At 42.3% G+C, this 18,720-nt stretch overlaps 1 protein-coding gene across 2 annotated transcripts in view; it reads left to right on the top strand.

Annotated features, from left to right (window-relative positions):
• Positions 1-18,720, top strand: part of Klhl32 (kelch like family member 32) — a 200,090-nt gene that overhangs the window by 164,185 nt on the left and 17,185 nt on the right. For both annotated transcript variants that reach the window (XM_050144952.1, XM_050144953.1), the window contains 2 exons: positions 14,821-14,879; positions 18,003-18,195. In XM_050144952.1, the coding sequence (XP_050000909.1) occupies positions 14,821-14,879; positions 18,003-18,195 (252 nt within the window). The remainder of the gene's footprint in view (positions 1-14,820; positions 14,880-18,002; positions 18,196-18,720) is intronic.

Below are 18,720 nucleotides of genomic sequence, written 5' to 3'. Positions count from 1 at the left end.
GAAAAAAAATTTCCGCCTCCTCCCAGCCTCCCATTTCCCTCCCCCTCCTCCCGCCCCTTTCCCCCTCCCCCCACTTTTCTCCTCCTCCCTCTCCAGTCCGAAGAGCAGTCAGGGTTCCCTGCCCTGTGGAAAATCCAAGGTCCTCCCCCCTCCATCCAGATCTAGGAAGGTGAACACCTAAACTGGTTAGGCTCCCACAAAGCCAGAACATGAAGTAGGATCAAAACCCCGTGCCATTGTCCTTGGCTTCTCATCATCCCTTATTGTCCACCATGTTCAGAGAGTCCGGTTTTATCCCTTGCTTTTTTAAGCTATATCTTAATGTTGACCAAGTAATTGAGTATTTCCAAAGGATAGAGGGTTGAGTCACTGGCATCCTCCCGGTACTTTGCCAAGTTCTGTCTGAGGTAGGCGTAGTGTGGGTTATAGAGTGTGGACCTTAAAGGCTTAGTTCTGTTCCATTAGAGCACAGACTGAATGTGTCTTCAGAGACTTGGTACTTGTAGCATGCCCATTCCCTCTCTCTACCCCTCCCGTACTATCTATGCATCAAAATGCTCATAGAAGGCATTTCGAAAACTGCCCATGGCTTGGCTGTATGACAAGAAGGGAATTCAAAAAGCTAGGTTGGATGGATATGCCCATTAGAATTTAATTTAAGATGTTAGGGACAGTCAAATTTTAAAGGCTTCTGTCGCATTTGACACTGTGACCCAGTCTGCAAATGCTCTTTCCCATTTCGATTTGGAATCCACAGTTGGGATGTGAAATAAGCATTAAATTTCTCGTTGCTGTGTTCTAAAATACATGCCCTCTGTTGTACAGGCTAGCCTCTGAACTGCCAAAAAATTTCTTTTGTGTGTGTGAGGGAAAATGGATCTGAGCCCATCTCGCAGAACTTATCTGTTTATTGTTATCAGATGGCAGCAAGATAGTGAGACTCTAACCATGAAATGAGTGCTTTGACACTCTAAACAAGACAAATGGTACTGCAATTACTCAAGAGCATCATGCCATGCCTTCTTGATTCTCTTAGTAAGTGCTGTATCCTAAATATTGTGGGGCAGTGCCATAGGTAAATGTGATCATTTCAGTAAATTTACCTCCTGCCCTCTAGGAGCTGACAATCAATTTTTTTTGTCTTTGTTTTTCATTTGTTTGTGTGTTTTTAAATATAGCACCCAAAGAAGCTTTGTTGACATTTCTTTAATTTCCTAACAACTGCACTTGTTTTCATCTTAGTCGGTTTTATATGGAGCTTCTGTTGTTCCATTTTAAATCACTTTAATTCGTTCAAGTCTCCTGAAAGAATTTTGGGTTTTGTATTATCTACTAAGATTAGAATGAGGTAATTTTAAATAACATTGTTAAAATGCCGTAGCTTTGGTGTTTCTCTAACTGCAACAGATATGATTTTGTTTGCATTTAAAATATTGGCAGTTAAGAACAGGCATGGTTGGGGTTGGGGTGTGAAACATTTAGACAATGGAGTAGAGTAACTCCCAGATGTGAAACTCGCCTCACTCACCAATCACGAGGTGTGAAGTAGGGCTCCTGGCTTCTCTACCTCCTATTGTGGCCCCAAGCTAGAGCAACAGAGTTGGGTCTAGTAGGCAGGTGCAGCCTGTGATGTTGTAGTTCTAGGGTACAGAAGTAATGTCAACAGCAGAAACTAATGTCCAAGGAGGCATGCAAAGTAGCCTCTTGGTCCCAGTGGCCCCAGCTCCTGCTTCTTTCTGTCTTTTATTCCTCCTTCCTGACTTTCATCCTGAATGTCATCATGGGATCACTTCAGTAACCCCCTTGTCTCTTAGGAACTGCTGTAGTGGACACACCCAGCTCCTGCTTTGCTTGTGCGGTTGTCCTTCAGTAACCACGGGGGATTGGCTCAAGAACACACACACACACACACACACAGAGAGAGAGAGAGAGAGAGAGAGAGAGAGAGAGAGAGAGAGAGAGAGAGAGAGAGAGACTGCCGATAGAAATGTCCTCAGATGGGAAATAGGGGGTTTCAGGGAAGAGAGGGGAGAGATTCTGTAATTATAATCTCAAAAATAAAAGAAAAAATGGGGAGTGGGAATCCCTCATATGCTCCAGTTCCTTATTGAATATGACATAATATTTGCATAAAGCCTGTGCACATTGTCCCACATACCACAGTGCAGATGCTGAGAAAATCGTTGATTATAGAGTATTGTTTGCACAACATCAGCATGGAAATCTGTATATGTTTGGTACCTGCACCGATTTTCTCAAGTGTTTTGAAGCCACATTGAATCTATAGATGCAATTTGTGGGTGCAAATCGCTGACAGGTCCAGTCAGTTGAGACTGTTAAGACTGTGATCGGGAGATGGGGCATCTTCTCAGTTCTCCAAGCACAGGACACTCCTCAGCTTTCTGCTGCTGGGAGACCTCTTTCCAACTCTCCTTCCCTGGCTTTAACTTGTCTCCATTCTTTAAGGCCCCTCCCTCTGACTTCTGTTTTTCGGTGCAAATGCAAGATCACAGCCTGAATGATGGATATTGTGAGGCGACAGATGGGCAGCAGGCAAGACATGGTCTGGAAAGGACCCAAGGGTACCATGTTAGGAAACAGAAGTAATGAGGACGCTGGGTAGGCCCTCTGAAAGTATGAGGTACCCAGAGTCAGTAAGGGAGGGGAATTTGAAGCAACCAGGGCCCAAACAGGAGCCCACAGTGAGTGAGACTTGTGTTGTATCACAGAAGTACCAGTCCAAAATATTTGCCCTACTTTTTCCCATTACAAAGCTGTCAGTGGAAGGTATTTCAGATGAATGGAAGACAGAGAGAAGCAGAGTGCTATCGTCAAGGCGCGACGAGAAAGTGAGGAGGCAGAAACTGCAGGTACAAGCTACGCTGGCTGCTTTCCTGTAATTCCCGCGGACACTGTATCATTGAAATTTCATCCCTGAGTCAGAGCTCATCAGACAATGTTACTGTCTGGCTTCCCCTATCCTATCTATGGCAAGAGATCGTACACTTTGTGGGGCATACATAATTCAGTCCTTATCCAACTCTACCTATGGCAAGAGATCGTATGGTTTGGGGAGCACATATTATTCAGTCCTTATGATAGAAACATTTTTCCTTTGTTTATAAATAGTTTTTGATTTGAGAAGGGAAAAGGAGTTTAGAAGGATAAAAAGGAAAGCAAAAAGAAATTTATCTTAGAAAAAAAAAAAGAATAGTTAAAAAAAGAAAATCCAGATCGACAGAGGGACTTTTCTTTTTAAAAAGGATGTCAGGGCATTAAGTAAACTTGTTAGTTAGGAAAGATGTAGGAAAGAGAGACTTCCATTTGGTTGGGAAAATCTCAGAGCAATTCCCCAACACCAGGAATGAAAATCCTGGGTACTGACAACAGATGTAGAGTCCTGATGGGCAGGAAGGACTGGGACAGAGAAGAAGAAAGAGATGCTCTTGCGCTGAGCCCAAAGAAGCGAAGTGATGGGTGTAGTTTCTGGGTACTAGTGGAGGGAGATTATAGCTATGGGTCCAGGTACCAGTTCAGAGAGATGATAGGTGTGGTTCTGGGTATCAGTGGTGATAACCAGAAAATAGGAGTTTCCTTGTTGATAGATTCAAATGAGACTTTGATGAGGACTTTTGTTGAGATTGTGCCTTATCCAATCCTAGGTGGAGGGCCTGAGGATAGGGCCCTGGAAATGTGCTTAGAGAAAAACAAGGAACAGACAGGGTTTTTGTTGTTTTGTTTTGTTTTAATGAAGTTTTCAAAACCTACATCAAATTGGAAAACTTTTTATTCTGTTTTAGTAGTGTGAACAAAGATCTGGAAAAGGTATGTCTTTACATTTACTGATGACAAAAGGTTCCCAGGCTAGGAATAACTCAGGAGCTCCATCAGAAAGGAGTTTAGCAGCCAGCACCCCAGTTGATCGAGCTGGGGCATGCTTGTTGCCCTGGGTTCCAGGAGGCACCTGTCACACAGGGAGCGATATAGGCTGAACCTTCATAACATGTGCTTCAGCTTGAAGGTTCCCAGTCAGCTGGAATAGCCAACAAGAATTAAATAAATCTCTATTGTCTTAGAATCTAGGACCCAGGTGGCCCCAGTCGCTACATTCTCTCTCTTACTTCTACCCAAACCTTAAACTCCCAGCCATCTGAAAGAAATGAAAACAAACCTTCCTGGTGAACTGAGATGGAAGCCAATAAGAAATGAGTTACTCGCAATGCAAAACAAACAAACAAACAAACAAAAAAACTAAGTGGTTTAAAGGAAAGAACATTCAGATCTCCTACATCCTGAAAACCAGTGAACACTTCTCCTTACCTCACGTAATGGAGTCCTGAAGAATATTTTGTTTATCTTTATATTGCTGTCCAGAAAATGAAGCATAAAGTGCTCCAGTAGTCCCCTGGTCAGAGAGCTAGTATTTGACAGGATTTGAATTCTATTTCTGGTTTTAAAAATGAGGTTGGCCCACTAAACAAGTGGTTCTCAACCTGTGGGTCACAGCCTCCCCTGGGGGGGCTCTCATATCATATATCTTGTATACCAGATATTTACATTATGATTCATAAAAGTTGCAAAACTACAGTTATGAAGTAGTAAGGAAATAATTTTATGGTTGGGGGTCACCACGACATGAAGAACTATATTAAAGGGTCGCAACACTGGGAAGGTTGAGAACCACTGACCATCAGTTGTTTACCATTTTTATGGAAGGTCTGAGAAACACACACTAAATTATTTTTTTTATTAGCCAATCAATTAATCATTTTTTCCCAGTCCAATCGCAGTTTCCTCTTCCTCCCTTCTCTCTTCCCAGCCCTCCCTCATCCACTTCCTCTCTCTTCCCTTCAAAAAAGTGAAAGCCTTCCATGTATATCAGCCAGCCGTGGAATATCAAGTGGAAGCAAGACTAGGGTCCCTCCTCTCCTATTGAGGCTAAGCAAGGGAACCCAGCAGCAGGGAAGGATTTCAAGAGCAGGCAGCAGACACAGAGACAGCTCCTGCTCCCTCTGCCAGGAGTTCCACAGAAAACCCAGGCACACGACTGCAACACATGTGCAGAGGGCCCAGATGAGTCCCATGCAAGATCTCTGGCTGGTGGTTCAGTCTCTATGAGTCCCCCTGAACCTAGGACAGTTGACTCTGTGTCTTCCCCAGACCCCATGGTGTCCTTGGCCGCTGTGACTCCCATAATCCTTCCTCTCCCTCTCCCACAGGATTTTCTGAGGTCTGCCTAGTGTTTGGCTGCACTATTAAATTTTAAATAGAACTTCTCCATGACATATCTCTAAAAGTAAATGATACAGAGAAAAATGACGATGCCCTGAAATACTGATATTTATTATTGCTTATTGCCTAAAAGGATTCTTTTAAGTTGAAAACTCCACATTTTTTTTCTTATGGAAACAGCAGTTTTTGGTTTGATGTGTCTCTACCACAGAGACAGAAGTAGTGAAGAAAGCTGAGTGGGGCTGCTCTATAAACATGAGAGATGCAAGATGCCTAGAGCTACATCAGAGCGAGTGGCTGAAGAGAGGAAAGTTAAAGATCCAGTAAGAACCCAGCAAAGCCAGAGACTGCTGCATGGAGGTTGTGACTTGAGACTGCAACCCTGCTCACAATGTGCAGATTCTCTGGAGGCGGGATTCTGACTTTCAACAGACTGATCAATGAAAGTTACAGTGAATTTTTAATGAGATTTTAAATGGCGGGTTCCGCTACTTGACATAGCATTTTGGTAGATTTCACTTATTGTTTCAAAACAACACATGGTAGGCAGTTTACCGAATTCTAGGTTGTACATTTGTTCTGGTTCATGCTAGACGATAGAATCATCATTAGCAATCTTTTATAAATACTCTGTAAGTTTGAGACTGTCCTTCTTACAGGTTTTAGTGCATTAGCTACACAGCCATTTGTGTGAGCTTCTTAAGTGGGACCGAATCCATAGGGGCACTAGCTGTAATTTAGTACATGGTTAAGTGTATTATTCAACATGCCAATATAGTATAAAGATATCTGGTTATAACTCTTTATACTGGTTTAGAAGCGTCATAAAATATAGACATTTTGTGGCTTATCAAAATAGATAACAGAAATGTGTTGTTCTTGTTGGGTGTGGAGACTCATGCCTGTAATCCCAACACTTGCACAGAGGAGGATGATCTGGGAGGATTGCTATGAGTTCAAGGCCAACCTCAGCTACATAGTATGTTTCAGTTTAGCTTGGGCTAGAAAATGAAATCCTGTCTCAAAATAAAAAAAAATGAACTAATTTGTATCTATCCCAATTGTGCCACTTTTCTCAAGGGATAACAGTGAGTTTAGTTCTCTGAAAATGATTAATATGAGCTCATACTTGATGTCGCCATTTTCGTGGTAATTAAACTATGAGTGTGAAATTGGGATACGTTTAAACAAGAGGAAATTGAAACTATTAAAGAAGAAAAAAGGCCAAGTGAAATAGGCAGTTATTCTATTTATTAAAAAAAAATAACTCTGGGGCCTGGAGAGAGAGCTCAGCGTGTAAAATGCTTGGGAGGACCTGCTTCCTTGGAATTCAAGGAAAAGCAAGCCAGGTCTCGGGGCAGGCTCTCATCATCCCAGCACTGGGGAGGTGAAGATGGGCAGAGCCTTGGTGTTGCTGGCCAGAATCTCGCCTATTTGGTGTGCTCCAAGCCATTGAGAGAACATGATTCAAAAAAAAAAATCTCCAGGCAGTGGTGGGGTACATCTTTAATCCCAGAACTCAGCACTTGGGAGGCAGAGAGACAGGTGGAGGTGGATCTCTGTGAGATTAAGGCCAGCCTGGTCTACAGAGCCAGTTCCAGGACAGCCAGATCTGTTACACAGAGAAACCCTATCTTGAAAACCAAAGTAAACAAACAAATAAATAACAATAAAGCGGGTTTTCCCTGAGGAGTGACACACCAGCTTCCACACAAATGTGCAAGCGTACCTTCACATACAAGCATACATTGAACATGCATCTACATATCCATACAACAGAAAACAAATGATGCTACAGGAAATTGCATTCAGAATGCAAAGTACATTCACTATTTCAATGTCCTTCACATGGAAATGGTAAGAAATTGTGACACTGTGACTATGGAGTTGTAGCAAATGTCCCCTCCTGAACTGTTTTTGTGCCCTGGGTGTTAGTCATCTCAGCCCCTGAGGGAGATCAGGATCTTCATTTTGCTTATGAGAAGCCTGAGACTGGCTGTGGTACATGGCTCCCCAAAGATGGAAATTTTTCCTGATCTTGCTCCTCTTCTCCCAGCCCAATGTGAGGGTGGCACCGTGAGCATGCAAGACAGCGTCAGAAAACTCAAGCGACTTTCCCTCAATTTTCAATTTCCAGGCAGCATTGTCCCTCTTTGGAGCCTGGAGAGGGTCCAGCTCTTTGTCTCTTGCTGTCTGTTGTGCCTTAGCACTGTCTATGTTAGGAACCACAGGCCTCTCCCCCTAGGATTTAACCAGAGAACCATCTACTCATCAAAGACGAATTTCTTGGTTTTGGAAAAGAAAAGCAGAGCCTGTGAGATGAATCAGTTGGTAAGGGTGCCTGGCCACGCCTAATGCCTGAAGTTTGGTCCCTTAGCCCTCACGTGGCAGAAGGAGAGAACCCACTGCAGCCAATTGTCCTCTGTCCTCCGTGTGCACACCCTAGCACAATACATGCCTTCCAGCCAACCAATAAGTAAATGCAATTAGAGAAAGAAAAAACAATAGCATCAGACTAGGACCTACTCTAACCGAAGCACGAGAAGAGCTTTTCTAACCTACTGCTTTGTGGGGGCTGTCAGGATCGAGCTATTGTTGCCCTGCACACTGTGTGAGTGTTTAGCATTTCTTGGTAGCAGAGACAAAGGCTGCGTGGCAGTCACTTGTCATCCTCTCTGGTATGCATTCATCCATTTGACACAAGTTTTGTGGAGAGCTGTACAGGGAAGCGTAAGAAAAATGCTTTCCCCTTGTCGTGATGATAGAATGTGCTTCTCACCCGTGGTCGCCTGGTAGTAACTTCTCATTCCTCCTGGCAGCTTTTAAAGACTTATTTGACTTTGGGGAACCTGCAGTATATCTTTAAGGGACAGTTCAAAAGTATAAGGCAAGCTTGCTCATTTTCAATTTTGGCTGAGAAGTCTTAACTTTGACTATGACACTTCAAAGTTAGAGAAAACTTGGTTTTAAAAAATGGATACTGATATGAGATGGCATATTTAATGACAGCTGTATCTATGGAAAGCTGTTAAGATGCAGATTATCCCTCCTGGGGTGGGGGAGAGAGATCAAACTGCCAATCTATAAAATATACTCGATAGAAGAAGGCATGGAATCTATCTTTGCGAGTGCTTTGATTGCAGGGGACAGCGCAGCAGCATGTGGCATCATAACCCAGAGCAGACAAATCAGCTTGATGACTTTCAAAGCCAGGAAAACTGCTGCAGGCAAGGGTACTCCAGAGCAGGAGAAATTAAAACATATAGAGACTGTTATTAATTTCATATCTATTTTTGTATAGTCAAATCTGTATGCAAATCCTTAGCATCTCATTTTAGCAGATTAATCTAAAGTGAAGAGTGCCGTGTGAAGGGAATGTAATAGCGGAGCTCTCCGGAATAAATGTGGGCTGAAAACTTGGATGCTTTCTGTAAAATTTATTTTTTTTTGTACTGCGGAAGAAATGAACTTGTTTATATGCTCATTTGTAAATTACTTCCAAATGGAAAGCAATAGCGGCAATTCCCCAGTCTCCCTTCGCAATCCCGACTTGGCGAAAGTTGCAGCCCTAGTTCGTCAGGCACCTCCCGCGTCTTCCCATTCTAGAGGTAATCATGCAGATAACTAGCTGGGACTTCCATCTTTATTCCCAACTAGTGATCCAATATCTCATTCTCAGCAGCATCATGCGAGTGAAAATTTCTGTGTAATGCTAAAGAATCTAATTATTGAGCGTAGATTAATAAAAATCACATTATGGATGCATCTGTGGAAGTGAATAAATAACGATTCTGAACAATAATTCTGAAGAGCATGGTGATCAGTTGTGTGTCCCATGTAGCTGAAGGGGTGCGGTGGCCACACTGTAATTCACTGATTGCATATTTATTCTATGATGGGCAGATTCAGATATACATAGTGCTACAAAGACGTTCAGTATTGTCATACTGTGGGTAGGTTACTGCGATGGGTCTTAGTTCTGATCCATATTTCTAAAACAAGTAGAGATGCTTTCAGTTTCATAGTAAGAACTGGGAGTGTGGCTACTTGCTTGATTTCAGTTAGAGATGTGATCAGAGGTGACCTGGACATTAATCTGGCAGGTATGACCTCGATCACAAGCACTGGCAATCATTCTGACCTTGAACACATGTGTGGTCTCAATAGATTCATTTATTCTTATGTGGTTATGCCAAAAAAAAAAAAGAATTCTTCCACATTCCGTTTTAATCAGATAGGAAGCAAAGATCAGGAGTAAAAGGGAATGCAGCTATTTCTTTTGGTGTACGACTTGACTCTACGTTGGGATTGCGACCTCTTGTTTCTTAAATGTTGTTTCTCTTCATTTGACTCTATTATAAAAATGAGACATTAAATAAATCCAGAGAAAGCTTTCTTAAAGAACAGGAATCTCCTCCCTCTCTGTTCTCTGTAGATGAAGCTTTTGTTGATTGTAAAAGTGGTGCCTTACTTTCTATAATTAATATATACTTTATAAGGTGATTGAATCTGGCACCTTAGACCAAATGAATATGGTATATACTCACTCATAAGTGGATACTAGCTATAAACAAAGGACATTGAGCCTGTAGTTCACTATCCTAGAGAAGCTAAGTAATAAGGTGAACCCAAAGAAAATCATATATAGATCCACCTGGAAACAAACAAGATCACCTGGCTAAATTGGGAACATGAGGGTGGGAGGTAAGGAAGAGGAGAAGGGGAAGAGGAGGAGAGAAAGGGAGGTTTGAGGAGAACTTGAGGAAATTGGATAGTCAAGACAGAGAAAGGACAGATATGAGAGCAAGGAAAGAGATATCTTGATTGAGGGAACCATTATGGGGTTAGCAAGAAACCTGGCTCTAGAAAATTTCCCAGGAATCCACAAGGATGACCCCAGATAAAACCCTATGCAATAGAGGAGAGGGGGCCCAAACTGGCCCTGCCCTGTAGTCAGACTGATGATTATCTTAAATATCACCATAGAACCTTCTTTCAACAACAGATGGAAACAGAGGCAGAGTCCCACTTCGGAGCACTGGACTGAGCTCTCAAGGTCCAGTTGAAAGAGTAGAAGGAATGAGAATATGAGCAAAGAGGTCAAAACCATAAAGGGTTCATCCACTGAAACAGTCTACCTGAGCTAATGGGAGCTCACCAACTCCAGCTGGACTGTGAAGGAACAAGCGTGGGAACAAACTAGTCCCTCTGAATGTGGTTGACAGTTGTATGGCTGGGGCAGACTGAGAGGCCACTGGCAGTGGCACTGGGATTTATCTCTACTGCTTGTACTGGCTTTTGGGGATCCTATTCTCTTTGGATATATACCTTGCTCAGCCTAGATGTGGTAGGGAGGGCCTTGGACCTTCCACAAAGAAAAGTGCCTTACCCTCTCTTGGGATTAGATGGGGGTGGGGTGGGAGGGTGTGTGGAAGGAATGGGTGGAGAGAAGGGAGTGGGAATTTGGATTGGTATTTTTTTGAAAAAAAAAATCTAATAAAAATGTGATTGAAGGCTACAAAATTGAAAACTAAAAAGAAACTCTCCAGTTAACACTAGCCACCGTTAATTACATGGAGGATCCAGTTTTTTTTTTTTTTAATTAGGGCTTTGAGAAATTATTGACCTGGACCAATGACCATCTAGTACTGGCATTAATTGACTGTTCTAAGTCATCTAGAGTTACGTATTAATCCTCTAGATTCGGGTTCATTTACTTCTTGGGGATGGAGCTGATGGTAGAGACCTGCTCAAGAACATTTGGACTACCAGAACAAAGAAACAAATACTTGGGTGACATAGACAATCAAAGAAGACAGAAATAAGGGTTTGGAAACACGGACTTTCTTCAGCCCCAGAGTGTGCAAAGGAAGGACTTTGGAGCAAGGAAGGCTGCTCGGTGGATGCAGCAAGCACGTGCATTTGTTCTTCAGTGCGCAGCCTTTTCCCTGTCATGAGGCCGTTTGAATTTGCTAGTTGGCACCTAACAAAACCAAACTCCTTTCCTCTACTAAAAACTGAGGACAAGGACATCGGTTTCCTCAATGATACTTCAAAGAGATCTGGGTCCTTAAAAAAGATCTTCTTGTTTCCTAAAAGTGGCAAGTGTCTTAAAATAATTGACATTTCAAAGAGACAGAGAAAGTCATTACAACTATACCTAATCTAACTGATTTTTTTTTTAAAAAAGCAAAGTCGGGTCCTAGCATCAGAAAGCAGCCTAAATTAATACTAAAGCCTTGTGTTCAGTCTTAAAGCTATCTGTGTCTTCCACATTAGAAAAACCCTATGGGAACATCTTTTCCAGCTGTTCCAATTGTGAATTTATATTTAAGAACTGGGTCTTTATGATTCATCTTAAGAATACCCTTTTATAGTAGTGTCTGAAACTACTTATGGGTCATATTTATAAAGATAGGTTTGGAGTCCTCATATCCCCATTATCACGTGGCTTTAAAATACCTCACTTTTTTATTTATGTGCTGTTCCTTAGAGATTTTCCACCTAATAGTAAAAATTAAACTAAAATTAAAAATGTCTTGATTTTACATGGCTCATTGTACAGCATAACCGTGAAAAAAAGCACGTATGCCGGGCAACTTATCGAACAATACCTGAATAGGGGAGTGAGGATTAGGAAAGAAAGAGACAAAAGACAGAAGATAGAATCAGGAGGGCTCTCGGCGAATACTGCAGCAGCCTCAAATTTATTTCTCATACCCTTTTTATGCCCAAAGCAAAAAAGGGAGGGCAAAAGACTTTCTTACCACGGCTCAAGGAATGAACAAGTGTAATCACCTCTTTAATTCTCAAAACACCTAGTAACCATGCCTTTTGCCAAACATCCTGTTAATTGCCCTTATGGAGCAAGAGCAAGCTTGGCTCTCTGACCTTAAGTCAAGATGGAACAGAGTCACTGTGGGCTCCCACACATGTAAGAGCTGAGTATCCCCCTTTTCAAGTGCTTGGGATTAGATGTGCTGGGACATTCAGATTTCCAGATTTTTGCTTAGTTGGGTACCTATGATCAGATGTCTTAGGGACGGGAACCATTTCTAAACATAAAATTCCTGTAACCTTATTTACAGAATCTGAAGAGAATTTCATACAAATTCCTAGTGTTCTTGCTGTGGCATCTTATTGGAGGCGGGACGTGAGGATTCCCACTGTGTCATCATGTCTGCATTCAAAAAGTTTGGAGGCTTTTAGGCTTTTGAATTTTAGACTAAGTATCCTCAACCTATGTGGGGACAGGTAGGAAAAAGTTAAAGTATTGACTTTCATGGTTCCTAGTTAAGGAGACAGTCTGGTCTCTTAGATATGAGCACTGTAAAAAAGGACATTTTACAAAGTTGACTGAAGTCATTGCACTGGGGAAGTTTAACGTGTGCTGTCCCGTTTGGGAGCCATTACCCGCCAGCTCCACTTGTTCTGTTTGGTATTTGGAAAGCGGCTACTGTGTTGTATCAGATGCACCCTGGATTTTTGCTGTGGGACAATGGTTTTACCCTTTAAAGATTTGTTTCTTGTACTGGTTTAATAAAATGCTGCTTGGCCAGTAGCCAGGCAGGAAGTATAGGTGAGGCAATTAGGCAGGAAGTAGAAACTGGACAATGAGAACAGGGGAATTCTGGGAAGAGGAAAGCTCAGTTTGTGATCATCACCCAGACACAGAGGAAGCAAGATGAGAATGCCTCACTAAAATGGTACCAAGCCAAGTGGCTAACATAGATAAAAATGATGGGTTAATGCAAGATGTAAGAGTTAGTTACTAAGAAGCCTGAGCTAATAGGCCAACCAGTTTATAATTAATGTAGACCCCTGCATGCTTCCTTGGGACTGAAAGGCTGTGGGATTGAGTGGTACAGAAGCCTCAGTCAACAGATTTTGAAGATCTTGTATGGAAAAAAAAAACCCTCAGTAAATTTTATATGGATTTCATATTAAGATAATATTTTTAGCCAGTTGAAACTGTATTATTAAATATAATCTCTGTTTTTATTTTTAAATGTGGCACATTCATTGATATTATTATTTTCTACTACATAGTACTGGGCCTAAATATCTTTTGATAGATAATGCCTTTTGCTTTATGTGATCCTTCCAAAGAAATAGAAAGCTACCACCTTGCTCATGCACAGAGCTTAGAACTCGGACATTGCCAACTTGGGTAAGGACAGGGACAGTTTGTGTAACTCTGCCCCTAGAATAAATTATCCAGAGAGAAATTTAATCTGTGTGCTGTATTCACCCCACGCCTTTGCCCCTTCATCTGGCCATGCAGGGCAGCTTGCTGTACTTGGGGACTTCTCATCATCGCTCACTCTCGAGCAGACTAGTACTGAAATGTTTCTGGAAGGGGAATCTGCTTCTTCTACAATATGTTTCTTTCTTTCATTTATTCATCTCTCACACAATATGTCCCAACTGCAATTTCCCTTCCCTCCACTTCTCCCAGTCCCCTCCCCGACTCTCTACCCTCCCCCAGATCCACTCCTCTGTTTCCCTTCAGAAGAGAGCAGGCCTTCCAGGGATAGCATCCAAACACAGCGTAGCCTAACACATTACAGTAAAGATTTGGCACAAACCCTCAAACCAAGGCTGGATGAGGCAACCCATTAGGAGAAAAAGGATTCCCAAAACAGGCAGAAGAGTCAGAGACACCCCCCACTTCCACTGAGCTCCACAAGAACGCCCAGCTACACCAGCATAACATATATGCAGAGGAAGCGATGCAGATCCATGCAGGCTCTTGCCAATCCGGTCTGTGTGAGCCCCTAGGAGCACTGATGAGTGGATTCTGCGGGCTGTGTTGTCGTGCCCTCCGCAACTCCGGCTCCTACAGTCCTTCCTCCTCCTCTTTAGCGGGCTTTTGCAAGCTGACCGACCGCCTAATGTTTAGCTGTGGGTCTCTGCATCTGCTCCTCTCTGCAGCTGAATGAAGCCTCTCTGACAACTGAACTAGACTCTGGTCTATGAGTATAGCAGGATAGCATTAGGAATCATTGCATTGACTTTTTTCTTTTTCCATTCGGCTAGTTGTGTTTCTTCTATTCCTACGTATTTTGGCTAACCAGCCCCTGGTTTCTGGCCATCCCGGCAGTGTTGGGCATGGGCTCCCTCGTGTGGTAATGGACCTCAGGTTAGACCAGTCATTGGTTGGCCACTCCCACAAAGCTCTGAACCACCATTACCCCAGCACATCTTGCAGGCAGGACAGCCCTGTGGGTGGAAGGTTTTAGGGCTGAGTTGATGTCACAGTCGCACCCCTGAAAGTCTTGCCTGGTTACAGAAGATGGCTGTTTCAGGCACTGTATCCCCCATGACTCCTCACTAGGATCACCCTCATAGATTCCAGGGAGTTTCCACTGCACTCACTAGGTTTCCACATTGGTCCCCCATGTGCCCCAGTTCCAGTCATCTCTCCCCACACTCTCTCCTCCCATCCCCCACCCCTACAATACATTTCTTAATTATGTCATGGGTTCTCTTTGATAGCATACAGAGATCCTCAACTGGAGCTAACTGTCCTTTGTTTGTAGCTCATACTTATTTTGGAAGGGTCTAACATGCGCTATTCCATTACAGGTGGGGTAACTAACACGGCACAGTATCAAAACAGACTGATGGTGTATGAACCCAACCAGGTAAGCACTTGATAAGAAGTCATTGCCTTAAGATGCATTTAGGAAAGGTTTCTGCGGGAGATATTCATTAGAATGCCACACAAAAGCACCTTAAGCTACATGGGAAAAAGAACGAATCCAGGGGAATACCTTTGGTTGCTCATTATTACCGCAGAAGTTCAGCTCCTCTAGCATCATGCTTTGCGTTCCGTAGAGGGGACTTTGACTGTAGCCGTGTCCTTCTGGAAGGGATGGCATTTGGGGCAGGAAACGTCACGATGACCTTGTTATTCTCAAATCAAATAATGTCATTTGACTTCCCATAGCCAACTGTGTTCTAGAATACTATCTAGGACAAAGGCATTTGGAAGTAACTGAAGGAGTCTGAGAATGGAGTGCCTCTAACAGATCGACCCTTTTTATGCAGTTTTGGTGCACACTTAATTCCCCCTTTCCCCTAAAACGAAACATGTTTTTATTCTCTCTTCCTTCTAAAACAAAATCTTCAAACAGGCAAACTCTAATGAGTTTTGCCATTTCTATGACTTATATATCTAAATATTGTTTTTATTGTGACAGTATTTCAAAACGGCATGATGTGGAGGTTTAATATCTATCAGCTAGCGATATCTGGATATGAAACAACAGGTTGACTTTGGCAGGCTGCAGCTGGTTAGGTACCACAAGCTTATGCATAGAGTTCCTGGTATTTCTGCAGCATTTTTAACAATGACTTTACTGAGGAGGGCATTTCTCTTTTTCCAAGTGTCTCTCTTGATATTATTAAAAGTTGTGGATTGCAGAGACTGCACGCTCGTGGGTCCGCTGTCTCATGAGGGAGCGCTAATTGCAGAAGCCTGAGCTTGGTGCACACATGGTTAAGGAAGAAGGCAGCATTAACACTGCTTAAATGAGTTCTCTCTCATGTTTGTACACACATGCTCTTTTTTAAAGATTCTGCTGGCATATTGTTTACGGTAGGTACTGGCAAACATCACATCTGCTTGCATCTTGCTCGGAATCTCAATAACTCTATCATTCAGCCCTGGTGCTTATTTCTCTTCTAGGCCTTTGTGGAGAGTCGATAATGCCTGCCATCTGCCACAGAGCACATTGCTACCTGCCAACAGGCAGGCTGGGGTGACCTCTGGCTCCCCACCACTGATTAGTATTCACACGCTAGCTTATTAGGAATGACCCCACCAGGCCTCTCCTCTTCTTTGCCTTTGCAGCGGGTGGCGGCTCACCTGGCAGGCACTGCAGTGAAGGAAGCTAAAGATATAATCAGGGGATGGAGGCAGGCTTTGCAAACCAGATGGCATCTACTGTCTTGTGGCAGGGGACTGGACTGCTAATGCAAACACAGATTCCTAATACTGTAATAGGTTATCGCAGAGAGAGCACCCAAGATAAGCATCGTCAGAAATTTAAAATTCACTCAAGCATAATGCATTAAAGATATTTCTTAGCAAAATGCCTGAAATCTAGCTTTGACTATTTATTAAAGGCCGTATTTGATTGCAGAGATTCTGTGTTCAGAGGGACCAAACAGGATAAGCTTCTCAAACTAAACAATGTCTTTTTTTTCCTGCAGTTTGCTCTGAGAAATTAGAAATGAGCAAACATATGCCCATAACAAATAAATGCCACTATATGTGCCTGTAGTGAATAGGGTTGCACAGTATGTATCTGTAGTATATAAATGCCCTGGTGTGTGTGCCTGGAAGGGATGCACACCACAGTGTGTGTGCCTGTAGTGAATACATGCCCCAGTGTATGTGCCTATAGTGCTAAGTGCCTATAGTATATATGCCAATGTTTATACACGCATGTTTGTGTTGTAGTCTGCTTTTTTCTTTGCAGCTTTGTGAACTGGTGAAATTCTGTGCATGCAAAACATCATATGAGTTTTCTGGTTCCAATCCAATTTTGTCTTGGCAAAAGGAAATGAGGTTCTTTCCTATATGCTGAATGTCTATGAGGAAGGAAGTGGTTGGATTTGTTTATTAATCTATCACTCAGTTTACTTGTCTGTCAATTGGTTACTTGCGATTTAAATTTAAAGTCACGGTTGATTCTCAGATAATTTTAAAATTGCTATTGCATTTTAAATAGGAATCTTAGGTTAAGAGGGGCTGAACTTAGCATTCTTATTATTGTGGGTGATCTAGAGCCAAATATTAAAGATTTTACCATTCCTTAACATTGTCATATAAAGCTTGGCCTTCTACCAAAATAGATAAATATGTCTAGACCTAGCTCTCCTACTTGATGAAGAACATAAATCAGAGTGTTAAAGTGTGAGAGGATTCAGATACAAAGGAAACGTTGTTACTGAAACAATTTTTAGCTTGTCCTCCAATCTCAGGTTAATTTTGGAGAGAATGGGAACATTTCCTTCACCCTAACTTATCTGGGACCTGGGTTACTCAATGTGTATATACCCCTACCCCTTTTATTGAGACACGATCTCACTATGTAGCTTTGTCTGGCATGAAATTCAGTATGTAGACCAGGTTGGCTTTGAATTCAACAGAGATCTGCCTGCCTCTGCCTTCCTAGGGCACCACACATGTTCTCAAACTCTGTATTTTTAAAACAGTGAGCATGTACTGGACATTTATTACATGTGAGACATTTTCTGAATCATAAGTGGATATCATGCAGGCTTTATTGTCCCCACTGCATAGATGAAGAGATGAGCTCGGGAGTAGGGGGCCAGGGGTGGGGGTGGGTCTGCGTGTGGATTACATCTTACGTAGTCTTGATCTAGACTGTTTTTTTGCTTGTTACATTATCTTCCACACTGTACCCATGTGCTTAAACCGAAGTGATTTCCATGAGCTAAGCATCATGAAATTTAAAATGGCATTATAAAAGGCAAAATGCTCTATAAAATGCAAAGCTACCAAATTTTCTTTTTAAAATGGAAGCCACAAGCTAGGAAGGACCATGTAATTCTTTCTTGTTGTCACATATGAAAACCACACGTTTCGACACGTAAATAATACGCAAGTAAGATCATTTGGCATTAGTGTTCTTACGGCTCGTGAGGCACACGGCCTTTGCTATTTGTGAGTCTTTTTAACCCAATGCCCCTGAATGTTTTTTTTTTCTTGTTTGTTTTGTTCTGTTTTATTTCAGAATAAGTGGATAAGCCGTAGCCCCATGCTCCAGAGAAGGGTCTACCACTCCATGGCCGCTGTCCAGAGGAAACTCTATGTTCTTGGAGGCAATGACCTAGACTACAATAATGACCGGATTCTCGTGCGCCATATAGATTCTTACAACATTGACACTGACCAGTGGACACGCTGTAATTTCAACTTGTTGACCGGCAAGTATTTGGGGTTAGGCAATTTAGAAACAAGCATAGGGGCTGGAGAGATGACCATCGTTAGGAGTAATAGTTGTTCTTTAGGACCCAGGTTTGATACACAGCACCCTTATAGCAGCTCACAACTGTCTGTCATTCCAGTCCCAGGGCATCCTAAGCCCTTTTGTGGCCCTCCAAAGGGTACCAGGAACACAGGTAGTAAGTCCACAGATATACACACAGACAAAACACATAAAAATAAAATAAAAATTTTGAATGTCTAAAAATAAAAAAACCAAAACAAACAATAGAATAGAGATTCAAAACATTCCCAAACTCGTTTCTTGGCCATCTAGAGTTCCATATTATGTGAACAGTGAGTCATACAGATTGTTTTCTTTACCCAGGAAGACATGCATGATTTATAGCTGGGCTCTTTCAGGTGGCTGGGGATCTGGTTTCTATTTTGCCTTTGTGTACCTTCTCAAATGACCAAGACAATCAGATCAACTCACTTTTCATCAAGTAATACTCATGTCAGACTCT

Source organism: Alexandromys fortis, unplaced genomic scaffold, assembly GCF_014885135.2.
Source record: "Alexandromys fortis isolate MF-2015 unplaced genomic scaffold, M_Fortis_MF-2015_v1.1 scaffold_2_1_26212458, whole genome shotgun sequence".
Taxonomy (NCBI): domain Eukaryota; kingdom Metazoa; phylum Chordata; class Mammalia; order Rodentia; family Cricetidae; genus Alexandromys; species Alexandromys fortis.
This window is presented reverse-complemented; position numbering and strand designations above follow the sequence as displayed.